General features: G+C 40.9%; 1 protein-coding gene across 1 annotated transcript in view; it reads left to right on the forward strand.

The window, feature by feature from the left end:
• Positions 1-9,844, forward strand: part of LOC140463154 (tumor necrosis factor receptor superfamily member 5-like) — a 31,799-nt gene extending 21,955 nt beyond the window's left edge. The window contains exons 3-9 of the mRNA XM_072556920.1: positions 1,414-1,539; positions 3,025-3,174; positions 3,905-3,998; positions 5,125-5,180; positions 6,932-7,042; positions 7,875-7,912; positions 8,987-9,844. Of these exons, the coding sequence (XP_072413021.1) occupies positions 1,414-1,539; positions 3,025-3,174; positions 3,905-3,998; positions 5,125-5,180; positions 6,932-7,042; positions 7,875-7,912; positions 8,987-9,109 (698 nt within the window). The 3' untranslated portion in view covers positions 9,110-9,844. The remainder of the gene's footprint in view (positions 1-1,413; positions 1,540-3,024; positions 3,175-3,904; positions 3,999-5,124; positions 5,181-6,931; positions 7,043-7,874; positions 7,913-8,986) is intronic.
• Positions 9,845-12,566: the final 2,722 nt, after the last annotated feature.

Raw genomic sequence — 12,566 nt, forward strand, 5'->3', positions numbered from 1 at the left:
TGACAGGCCAGCTTCCAAAGGGCAGAGGTCTTGTCAAAGCCAATTGGTCTCTTAGCTGAATGTAAAAGATACTGTGCCACTATTTTGCAGCAATAGAATTATCCCTGGTGTCTTGGCCAACGTTTATTCTTCAAATAAAATGGCCAAAGGAAGAGACAACCTGGTTGTTATCTCAGTGCAGTTTGAAGGACACCATGGTGTATAAACAATCTACTGTTTTTCCTAAATTAAAGTACTTCAACAACATTTCATCAGCTGAAGACTGCTCTGGGCTGATCCCAGGTCATGATTGGTTCTTGTTCCTCCTCCTTCAAATACAACATTTGCATAAAATGAACATAACACACTATAAAATTTTAGATTTGAGAAGTGAATGGTGCTGAGAATAAACTGAAATATGACCGTATCTCTGCTCTTTCCTAAAGGCATTGCTTTGACTGTTTTCATGGTTTGTGATTCATTTTTGTCAGTTATTCTATTATATTTAGTTATTTAGACTTTCCTTCTGCAGTCCCTTCACTTTGGTTCGATATGAAACACCCATGATTAAATAAGCCCCGATTTCCTCCAGCCCAACAGCCATTCTGCAACGCAACAGCATGAGTTACCCAATGAGGACAGATACATTCCAACCCTTGGTGCAGTTGACAAGCACAATGGGACTCCCTCAGGGGCTTCATGTCATCAGTCTGAGCTGGGCTTCTGGAAAAGGAGAAACACTGATAGAGTTAACAGCTAGGGAGACTGAGAAGAGGAGGGAATGTTGGCATTTGAAGAATTTCCTCCTCGGTGATGGCTGACCAAGGAGCATGAATGGAAGTTGCCATTCTGTCCAGCCTAACTTTATCTTACTACATCACCCTTACTGCTTCACATCAATAGCCACGTTTCAGCTGCATGCCTGTGCAATGGGTGTTGATGGGTCAATTCTGTCCCCAACTTCCACTCTCCAGTATTGGTAAATCCACCTTCACCTGGGGTTCACCAAGACCAGACAGAATATCTGCTCACAGACGTCAGGTGACAGAATGTCAACTGAACGGTGGGGAGATTTTATCATGTTTATGTAGATAAGGAGTATGCACTGTGGTACAATTACCCATAGAGCTAGTGGGGGAGTCCATAGGATTGATAATATGGCTAGACCTTTCAGAGGTCTGAACCGAGCAGCCACCTGTTCATGGGGTGACACGAAACCAAAATATGGCAGATGTCAGAAATCTGAAATAAAATAGAAAGGGATAGAAAGTTTCAGGAAACCCTGTGGAGAGAGAAAGAGTTAATATTTCGGGATTATGCCTTTAATCTGCATTGTTTGTCCAGTGACTAATTCAAAGACTGAAAATGAAAGATTTCTTTGTAAAGCTGAGTGTATTTGCTCTGTTAAGTGTGCAGAATGTTTGTTCTTTGCAGGCACTTACATGAGCAGTGAATGTACAGAGGCTAAGGACTCAGAATGCCAACATTGTGGCTCCGGCCGTTATCAATCAGAGTGGAATACACTGGATCATTGCCAACTGCACAAAAGCTGTAACCCGAGTAAGTATTAATTATTACCTGTTGTCGCACTGATTAAGATCCAGATCCAGATCCAGATCCAGATCCAGAAGAACATGAGCTGCACCACTTCTGACTTATTGATCTAATACTGCTGCAAATTTACACTCCCACTCCCCCCCTGCCTAATGTCTCTAAGAGCATCCATCATTAATTACCTGCCAGGGGCTTTAATATCCTATGCTAGTGCCCAGTCTTCAGGTGCGGACCTGGGGCATCTGAGTGTCACCAAGCCATTTAACCACCAGGGCATTATAACCAAGTTGGCACCACCTTTATTTGAAAAGTACTTGGCCAGTCATTTCAGAGAGAAGGTTATTTTTACCATTTTTGTGGTGTGGTTTGAAACTTTTATTCTGATTTTGATTTATTATTGTCACATGTACCTAGGTCACAGAGTAATCGTCATGCCGACCAGATATCCCAACACAATCTACTCCCACCTGCCAGCAACCCGCCCTTATCCCTCCAAACCCTTCCTATTCATACACCCGTCCAGATGCCTTTTAAATGTTGCAATTGTACTTGCTTCCACCACTTCCTCTGGCAGCTCATTCCACCCTCTGCGTGAAAAGGTTGCCCCTTAGGTCCCTTTGAAATCTTTCCCATGTCACCCTAAACCTATGCCCTCTAGTTCTGGTCTTACCCACCCCAGGGAAAAGACCTTGTCTATTTACCTTAACCATGCTCCTCAGGATTTTATAAACCTCTATAAGTACAGTGAAAAGTTCTGTTTTGCATGGGAAACAGGTAGATCATACCATACAAAGTGCATAAGGGGAATAGAACAGAGCGAGGAATACAACGTTACAGTGCACAAAGAGCAAGACCAACTGAAAACACATCTGCGAACATTTCACCAAAATGGTGGCCGTTTAGTAACCTATTAATAAATGAACCAGTCTCAATGCTCCTCTACAATCACATAATTTGGTTATACTATTATTTGAGTGGTGATGGCTATGTTGTGGTATTTATATCACTGTAGTGTCAGTTTAAGGTAGATTAAAATTTAAATTAAATTTAAACTAAATTTGGAATTGAAAGTAGTCTTAGTAATGATGACCGTGAACCTATCATTGCCTGTTGTAAAAAGGCATTTTGTTCACTCAATTCCTTTCGAGAAGGAAATCTGCCATCCTTACTTGGTCTGCCAGCCTTACCTGCTCCACTCCAGTGTGGCTCTTGGGGCAGGAGAAAGTGAGGACTGGAGATCAGAGTCGAGAGTGTGGTGCTGGAAAAGCACAGCAGGTCAGGCAGCATCCGAAGAGCAGGAAATTTTGCATTTCGGGCATAAGCCCTTCTTAGGGCAATTAGGAATTGGCAACAAATGTTGCCTCTGCCCGCAATACCCACATCTCATGATTTTTAAAAAAATTGGTGTTTTATGAAGACATGTTCATCATCTGAATGTAATGCATTGCCATTGCTGCTCCTTTAATTCTCTCTCTTTCTCTCCTGGTTTAGATGGAGGATTTGTGGTGGAAAAGCCTGGTACCACTACCTCAGACACCATCTGTCAGTGCCAGTTAGGAATGTACTGCATCAATACGGATTGTGAGATTTGTGAAGAAAACAAGGTGTGTGGACCTGGATATGGAGTCATTTACAAAGAAGGTAAACCTACAGCATTTCTGGGTCATGGCAGAAAGAAAAATCAGGAATAGTGGGAACTTGCTCAGAATTACTGAAGTAACTAACTCTTGTGTTGTGATTTTGTGAACATAGAGACGTTAACCATGGGAAGAGGCCATTAGCCCAGTTTATTTTATGTAAACTTTAGCTCATCCAACTCGCCGCTTGCTATCTGTATCCTAACTCACACAAAGTCCCATTCACTTGTTGTCACTGTGGTCACTGACCTGCATGGACTTTTGATCTACTAATTCACTAAATTCTGATTCTTGTGTTCAAATCCCTCTGTGTTTTCAGTCCTGCTTAACTCTGTAATATCCTGCAGCTCCACAACACTATGAGAGTGCTGCTGCATCTCCCCAACTTGGGCTTTGTATGCATACCCTGCTCTTTCCACCCAACCATAGGTACCTAGGCCTCAAGTTCTGGAACATCCATTTTTAACCTATTCACCATGTTAAACCACTCCTCGAATTTAATATTTTTATTTTAGTTCCTCCTTCATGGGCTCAGTGTCAATCTTTTTTAATATTCAATTTTGGGTGACTATAACTACATTAAGATGGCATATTCAATGCTAATTGATGAAACACAGAGGGAGCTGAAGTGGTGACACAATTGGATGGTATAGAAAAAAATTGCAAGGAAAAGGTTCCAGCCGAAGTTATATAATTTTAAATAATGCTGTACTTTTGTTTTTTTTTGTTATCAGATCGGGGACTTTCAAGGCCAGTGTGTGAAAGATGCGAGCCTGGATATTTTTCAAATGTGTCCTCTAATTTGGAGCCTTGCAGAAAATGGAGCGAGTAAGTTGGGATACAATCTCCCATCAAATTATAAAGATAGCTATTGGAAAAGATGTTGCTAGGTCTAGTGACACTGAGATTCTGGATTAGTGGTGCTGGAAGAGCACAGCAGTTCAGGCAGCATCTGCTCCTCGGATGCTGCCTGAACTGCTGTGCTCTTCCAGCACCACTGATCCAGAATCTGGTTTCCGGCATCTGCAGTCATTGTTTTTACCTAGTGACACTGAGAACAAAATATCCTGGTCCATGCTGTGTTTACAATCTTAGCCTTCATATGAGTTGGGAGAACATTGATTTCATCTAGGACCACTGATCAAAAGCAATGATTTAAAAATCTCAAATAATTTTGCTGTGATGAGGGAGTTAAAAAGAGCAGACAGATCAAATTTGATGAGTGAGAGCATATGTTTTCAAGGAATAGGTGTTAATTGAGAAGTAGGTACTAGAGGAATCAGTTTTGGTAGAATGGGGAGATGCAAGGGGTGATTTTAGTGGGAGAATTAGGCATGAGGGTTTAAATTGAATAGAAGAGGTATTGGAAAGGTAGGTTTCACTGGGAGATTGTCAGTTGGGGAGCAAGATTTAGTGGGTGAGTTTAGATTACTAGAGAGTTTAGATACGATTTCTCCATGGGAGAGTTTGTGTATAGGAAGGGCTGGTTTCATTGGGTTATACTTCCCTATCCATTCTTGAGTGTTCTATTTCCCATCCTGCTGTCTACATTATCCTGGAAGCATTAGCTTTCTGAGTGCTGCTCCTTCATCAGGTGGTTGCAGAGCATAAGACCTGATGAAGGAGTAGCGCTCTGAGAGCTAGTGCTTCCAAATAAACCTGTTGGACTATGGCCCTGGTGTTGTGTGATTTTTAACTTTGTCCACCCCAGTCCAACACCAGCACCGCCACATCATACATTATCCTGCAGCAACAGCACCACCTGATGGTCAAGTGTGGCAATGCACTCCCTGCAATGAGGAGCTGCCTTTATTGATTGGCCAAACTGATGTTCTCTGCCCAGTTGTGCAAAGTTAGGAGTTTTCTCTGTGGAGTGCAACTGTAGTGGGAAGAAAAATAATAACTAATAATATAAATAATAACTACGTTTTCTACTTTTCTCCTTTTGTTTTAGTTGTGGGTCACTCCAAATGCTGGAAAATGGAACTGCAACAAAGGACATGAAATGTGGTGAGTCAACTGAAGATAGTTTATTTCCTAAATCTTCTTGGAAAGCAAGCAATGATTACAAATGATCAAGACACATTATGTGTAACTTTAATTTTTGAGCAGTGGAAGTTGCCTGAAGAAAGTCAATGAAAATAAACATTAGGAGAGACAGCTGATCAAGAGTCCCTTTTCTCCCCCTCTTGCCAAAGTTACAATTACTCATATTCTCACAGTCTACAACATTCTTTGTGAGAAATCAAACACATTAATCTCCTTATTTAAGAACATCCCTTGCATTTTACCTAGAGATACATTGAGTCATATAGCGTGGAAATAGACCTTTTGGTCCAACTCCTCCATGTCAACCAACACTAAATTAGGCCCACTTACCTGCATTTGGCCCATATCCCTCTAAGCCCTTCCTATTGTGTTCCTGTCCAAATGTCTTTTAAATGTTGTAACTCTATCTACATTTACAACACCTCTCATGCAGTTCATTCTCTATAAGAACCAATGTTTGTATAAAAAGTTGCCCCCCAAGTCCCTTTTAAATCTTTCTCCTTTCACCTTAAAAGTATGCCCCCTAGTTTTATAAACCAAAATAATCTAACAACTGCCCCTTTATTTGCCATGTTTTCTAGTGAACGTTTTGCCATCTGAGGTACTTGGGGTGGGTGGGGTGAACCTTAATTAAACAAGGCTTGATCTTGAAAGTTTTGGTCATAATGTTCTCACCTTGTCACACTGAGGAGTTAGGGATGTGACATTGGAGCGTCTATCAAACCCTGTCTGATCATCCTGTACTATCCCCCCACCACTGCTAAACTCCCATGAATGGTCTCTGTTTCATGCTGCTGAGGAATGTTACATGCTGTTTCTTTGGTTTCCTGTGTTCTTTCAAAACTTTCTGCACTTTAGATCTTACTAAAATTCAAAACTGGTTATCTTCTTACTACCTTTCATAAATGCAGAATGTTGGAACCCTAGAACAGAGTGGCGAAGAAACAAAAAGGGAACATATTTGACTTTTTTTTTGTCTTGTTCCTCAATCCTCACCATCTTCCTGCTGTAACATTAACTGGGAGCATATTGAGCCCCACATTTGTGAATTTGATTGATGCAAAAATCTGTCTCTGAACAGATTCTAAAAACAGGGCACTCTATCCTTCTGCTGCGAGGTTTAATGGGCTTAGGTTAGATCTGGACCCAATTGAAATCTGATCAAACCTCAGGCATCACACGCTAAATTACTGGGTAGGTGTTCATTAAGTGGTGTCAGTTGGTGACACTGGCTGAGAACATTGGAGGCACCTGATACAAGCTGATGTCTTGGCCAGTGAGTGAACTTTTCACCTGTTATTCCCCTCCTGATGAATCTAGTGATCTTGTACCAGGGTACATTTTTTCTTCAGTTGCTAGGTTCAGCTGTGTGAGTCAACGGCACAATGTGATCAACCCTGAGTGGGCTGAAAGAACTACTCAAGTGCTGTATTCCGATATCCATCTCCTCTGTATAAGTCAGGATTGTTCTTCTCTTAAGGCTGAATTGCAGTCATTACACAGTGAGCAGCCTTGCCTGATTCCAAACAAGCTGCTCATCCATAATGAGAGAGAGGGAGTGGAGTAAAACAAAGATGCAGCATTCTCACTCACCTTGTTACCATTTACAACGATGTTAGGTTGCTGGAAGAATTTGGTTTCTCCTGCAAGAAATAAAGACTGGCAGTGGGGTGGTAGATCTTGTTAACTTCTGTCTTTCTGGTACTTTTCAGGTATTTTAGAACCTCCATCAAAAGTGGGATTAATCACCGTGATCGTCTTCCTAAGTGTACTCCTTGCTATTATCATCTTGCTTTCCTTTATATGCATTGGAAGTAATAAGGGTAAGTAGTTTAAACATTTCATTTTGTGCATTTTCACACTCCTTAAAATTAATTTTGTGCTTGTCAGAGTGAGAGATGTTCGAATTGAGAAAAGAGACATTCGATGTTTAATAACAAACAGTCCCAGAGTTCAAGTGCAGGACAGATACAGAGAAAAGTTCCCTTCACACTGTCCCCTTTCAAGGCAGGTACAGAATGGAGTTAGATGCAGAGTAAAGTTCTCTCTCCATCTCTGTCAAGCAATCTTGGGGCAGATTCTATTAGTTAAGGGTCAAACCTCTATCTATGTTTATCCAATAGTGCCTTGATCCAACCTTAGAAAACCATCTGCTATCATCTGAGTGGGACAATGTTTAGTTTCTATACAGTACTCACTATTCTGTAGTTTTTCCAGGCATTAATATAGTTACTATTAGTACTGAGGAATCCTGTTTTTGAATGAAGCTTTAAGTCAGAGCTCCATCTAACTCATTAGCTGAACATGAGCCATTCCATTGGTGTTGTATGAAGGGTAGAATGGAATGCTATTCAGGTCTTGACCTATATTTCTCTTTCCGGTAAGACTAACTTCATACATATTAGTCAGTTATTATTCCTGGGATTGTGCTGTGTTCTCTGAAGTGCAATGGGATGTCCTAAGGACAGGGTAATGGCAGATGTCATTCTTATGCACTGTAGATGATGTCAGCTAGGAGCTGTGTGAGGACAGTACAAGGTCATTGCACCATTTTTAACAGCATCATTTGATACAGACCTCCTCTCAGTTTGGACTGGGTGCCAGGTGCTGGGTACAGTCCCATAGGTGATCACATTCTGTTTTTTTCTCTTTCAGAACATCGGACTAAAATAAGGGACATCATTAACAGGCTGGTAAGTTTGGTTTTGTACACAATGTTAGTTGCTGTAGTAGTCATGATTTGGAGATGCCGGTGTTGGACTGGGGTGTACAAAGTTAAAAAATCACACAACACCAGGTTATAGTCCGACAGGTTTAATTGGAAGCACTAGCTTTCGGAGCATCGCTCCTTCATCAGGTGATAATGGAAAGCTCAATCCTAAAACAGAATTTATAGCAAAAATTTACAGTGTGATGTAACTGAAATTATACATTGAAAAATTGATTGTTAAGTCTTTTATCTGTTTGAATAGCATGATAGTTTCACTTATTTCATGCGTAAATCTCAAAACCTTTTTTTAAAAGTTGCATTCTCAGGTTAGCTGTTAACAATGGGCGATAGCTAGACAATATGTTGAAGGTGTTAGCCCCCTGTGTTCTCTGTCTATGCCATGATGTTTAGATTGTTATCTCACTTGTTAGATTAGAATCAGAGTTTTACATGAATGCATGCAGTTTTTGAGCACTGTAAATTTTTGCTATAAATTCTGTTAGGATTGAGCCCTCCACTATCACTGATGAAGGTGCGACACTCTGAAAGCTCGTGTGCTTCCAATTAAAGCTGTTGGACTATAACCTGGTGTTGTGTGATTTTTAACTTAGTTGCTGTTGTTTGTTTACCTAGTGCCATATTCCAAACAAGGCTATATTGGAATTGGGGTAGGAATCACCGAGTGATCGGGTGAGGATCACTGAGAATGAGCATCTGAGGAGCCACAGAGCATGATTGGCTAAGGGATCACCAAGACTGATCAGCGAAAGGATTGCTAAGAGGGATTGGGTGGAGGGACTCATTGAGAGTGATTATGTGAGGGATCACCGAGCATGACCAGAAGTGGGATCACTGATAATTGGTGACCTGAATCTCCCTCCATGTGCTGATTGCTTGTCGGATGGAGAGCAGGTAAGTCTAGACCAAGTTTCGAATCTTGGACCTTCCTTTGCCAATGTTATAAAGTGACAATTACTCTTTCTAAAATAATATAATTGGGTTTTGTGTTTATCTTTTCATTGAAAGATAACCTGTTTTTGTTTTTTTTTAACTGAAGTGCCCTGGCAATATGAGGAAGCCAGTCCAGGAACATGTGAAGACTGAGAATGGAAGGATATTAGCCACAGCAGGAGATGAGGACAACAGCCCTGAGGATGGGACTGAGCTGCTCCCTGTGTAAAGTGCTGCTATAAGGACTGTTCAAACAAGCTCCAATGTAAGGAGGCAGTGGATATTGTGATGATGCTGATGGCTTTGTGTTTTTTGTGGGGTTTCTTCGAGTTCAGCATCACTCTTGGCATGGTCAAAGACCAGAATGGGCATCCAGCTATGGACCTACTAATCCCAGCATCAAAGATTTCTGCATGGAACAACTGACACAGGCAAGGTGCCTCAAAACCCTCTTCGGTGCAGTATCCTATGACAATATATTATAATCTGCCAACTCAGTGACAGAGCATGGACAGAGCAGCTTCAGCTAAAGTACCTTTTCTGATTTGATATAAAGATGAAATGTTTTCTGATCCTGAGCGCTTATAGTCAGATTGCTGCTTCCTTCTCAGAGCAGCAAAGTTGCATTCTGTTCCATCCCTCCCGTTCATCTCCAATCATGGGTCTCTGTCTTGAACTGTCTGAAAGCCGATCATTTTTCCTACACATCAGTGACTGTAAATGCTAAATTCCCAACACTGTGCTCAGTCTGTGTAAATTTTCTTGCAAATTTGTTTGGAATTATGGACAGTTCCGACCCTACACTAGAGGCCCCATACTAAGGCCATTGTCCCTTGTGTATAACTCCAAAGATGCCCTTGTATCTCTCCCTGATGGTTCTTATGAAACAATGTATATTTTTATAAATGTACAGGTGTGATTTAAGCATGATGACTTTGTAAAAATGAATAAAATGAATAACTGACTGTCATTTAATGAAGTCAAGTTATTTCCTTGAATGCAAGCCAGTGTTTATAATGAGGGAGGATCACTGACAGCAATTGATCCAACTGATTGCAATATTGAGGGCTGAAGGGCCTGCACTGAGCTGTTATGTTCTCTGAGTGTCTTCACTATTCATCTGTTCTAAGCTTTAGTGATTGTTTTATAACGTTAGCTCTTCTCGTCTTTCTGTCTTGCCCCTGAGTTTTGTTAATATTCAGTTCCATAAAATAACATATCTTTACATTTAAATAGTGCCTTTCACAAGCTTAGGATGTTCCAAAGTGCTTTCCATGTACTTTCAAAGCCCAATCACCATTGTAAAGCCAACTCTGCACTGCAAGATTCCACAAAGGATAATAAGATACGTTCAAAAGAAAGAATTTCATTTATATTGTACCACTTGTGACCACCAGCCTTCTCAAAGCACTTTACAGTCAATGGAATGCTTTTGAAGTATAACTATTGTAATCTAGAGAAAATGGCAATCAATTTGTGCACAGAAAGCTCCCACAATCAGCAATTTGATAATGGCCAAAGTGATCGATTTTGTGATGTTAATTGAGGAACAAATATTGGCCAGAGAATCCGGAAATAATTCCATCTGATCCTTTTTGAGATGTCTCTATACCAACCTAGGAGGACAGGGATGACGCAGTTTAATATTTCTTCTAGAAAATGGGTCATCATCATTTACTTTCCAATGCACTATTTAAAAAAAAGATTTAATGACATTACCACAGCGATGTAGTGACTGCTATTTTTAAAATCTGTGCCATAAATATGACTTAAGAAACCGGGGGAATGGGTATTGGTGGGAAGCAACACTTTTAACACTGGTGACAATCAGAAGGATGGGGTAAGTCGCAAACCTATTTAGACAAATGCAGCTCAATTTATTTTTAGGAGTCTATTCCCATATTAAAATGTTTAAACTAAATGGAATGCATGTTGTTTCTGGCAAGTACAGTTTGGCAAAATTGTGCAGCACCTCTGTATTCATTTGTTGCTCCCGGACACAAACTTAGAGTCTTTGTAACCTCAATAAGACCCATTCCATTTTGAAGGCAACAATCACAGTGTAGTTGCAGGCTCCAGCCACTAGCTGGCTCTGTGGAGTGGGTCTTAATGTAAAAGAGTCCCTTCTCATTGGCTGACCATTAGGCAGTGACACAATATTTTTTAGGAGGACCATTTTAAAACAGTCTCAATAAGACACACAGAGTAGACAGTCCCAGTAACACCTGCACACACACAACATGGGTAAAGAAAGGAAAAAAGAATTAAACAGGAATGTCAAGGGTTCTGTTTATTCTGAGAGCTGGCTCTGAGGGAGCTGGATCAGTGTCAAGGACTCCTCCACATGTAAATAAAGGGTGACTTGGTGATGGGATACCGGCCTCTGTGGAGTTATTTCAGTGGCAGAGAGGAAATAAAAGACAGTCACAGGTAATAGTTGTTTGTCTGTATTCAGTTACCCAGTTCATCCTGTCAATAAGTATTAGTGACTGACCTCAGGGCATCTGATGAAGAGAAGGAATGGGATATTCCCAGTGGAAGATTGAACCGGGCAATAATTGATGCTCTTGATTGCTCATTTATGGAAAAGATTTCATGCATGGAAATTGGGTGAAGGCAGGACAGGGATCAATGCTAACTGCCTTCTTGAGGGATTACAGTCGACTGAATCAGTTGTGGGTGGTTGACTCAAAATGGCTCTTGTCCACTTCCTAAAGGACAGGCATTGGTTAAGCTGTAAATTCCTTATAAGTTAAAACGTTTGAATTTCTGTTGCAATTATCAAAGTCCTGTGGCATCCCAAAGCACTTTACCACCAATAACGTTCTCTAGAACTGCTATTACTGAGGGAATGAAATGCAGCAAGATCCCACAGAGAGCCACGTGGATACTAACCTGCTTTAGTAACCTGCTTAAGTAATAAATATTGTCTGGGACACTAAGAACTCCCCTCTTTTACACTGGAATGATGCTCATTCACCTGACAGGGCCTGATGAAACCAAAGTTAGAAAGACACCTCTGGGGTTATAGTGCCTGACTGCCCCTCTCACTGTTGCACGTCAGTGTCCATTGAGAAGTAGCATGTGGTGCCCTCCAGCATCTCTTCAGAGACCGGCTCTCAGGGACTGGCTGCATCATTATCAATACTAAACTTAGTATTTTTAAACAATGTTTTAATATTATTCTCATAAGTTTCCATTGTAGTTTTGTGAATTTCTATTGATCATTTGATTTTACTTTTGTTGCAATCCCCCATCAGGGCCATTCAACTTGATTAGCGTTCGTTTAAAGGGGTAGAAAGGCACCTCTGACAGTACAGCACTCCTTCAGGACTGCAAATGCTTCCCTGGATTTTACACGTGAATCCAGGGGGTCCGCAACACACGAGAATTAGCACATTCCCAGCGAAGAATCACATACTTACCGGAGTGACTGAAGCAAAATGCACTGTCTGTTGCAAATCCTTTAATAAATGGAAGATGTAGGTTTTATTCAGTGGGTCAAGCAGCGTCAGTGGAAAAATAGAGATAAAAACAACCTTTTAAGATCGACCAGAATTGAATGATCCATCCTTATTCTCTCTGCAGTTGTAAACTTCTTACAAACTCGAATTTCCCAGTTTGGAATGAAATGTTAATGTAAACCCTGGCTGAGGAGGATGGGTTGGGGAGTGTGTGTGTGTGAG

The sequence above is a fragment of the Chiloscyllium punctatum genome, chromosome 37 (genome assembly GCF_047496795.1).
Source record: "Chiloscyllium punctatum isolate Juve2018m chromosome 37, sChiPun1.3, whole genome shotgun sequence".
Lineage (NCBI taxonomy): Eukaryota > Metazoa > Chordata > Chondrichthyes > Orectolobiformes > Hemiscylliidae > Chiloscyllium > Chiloscyllium punctatum.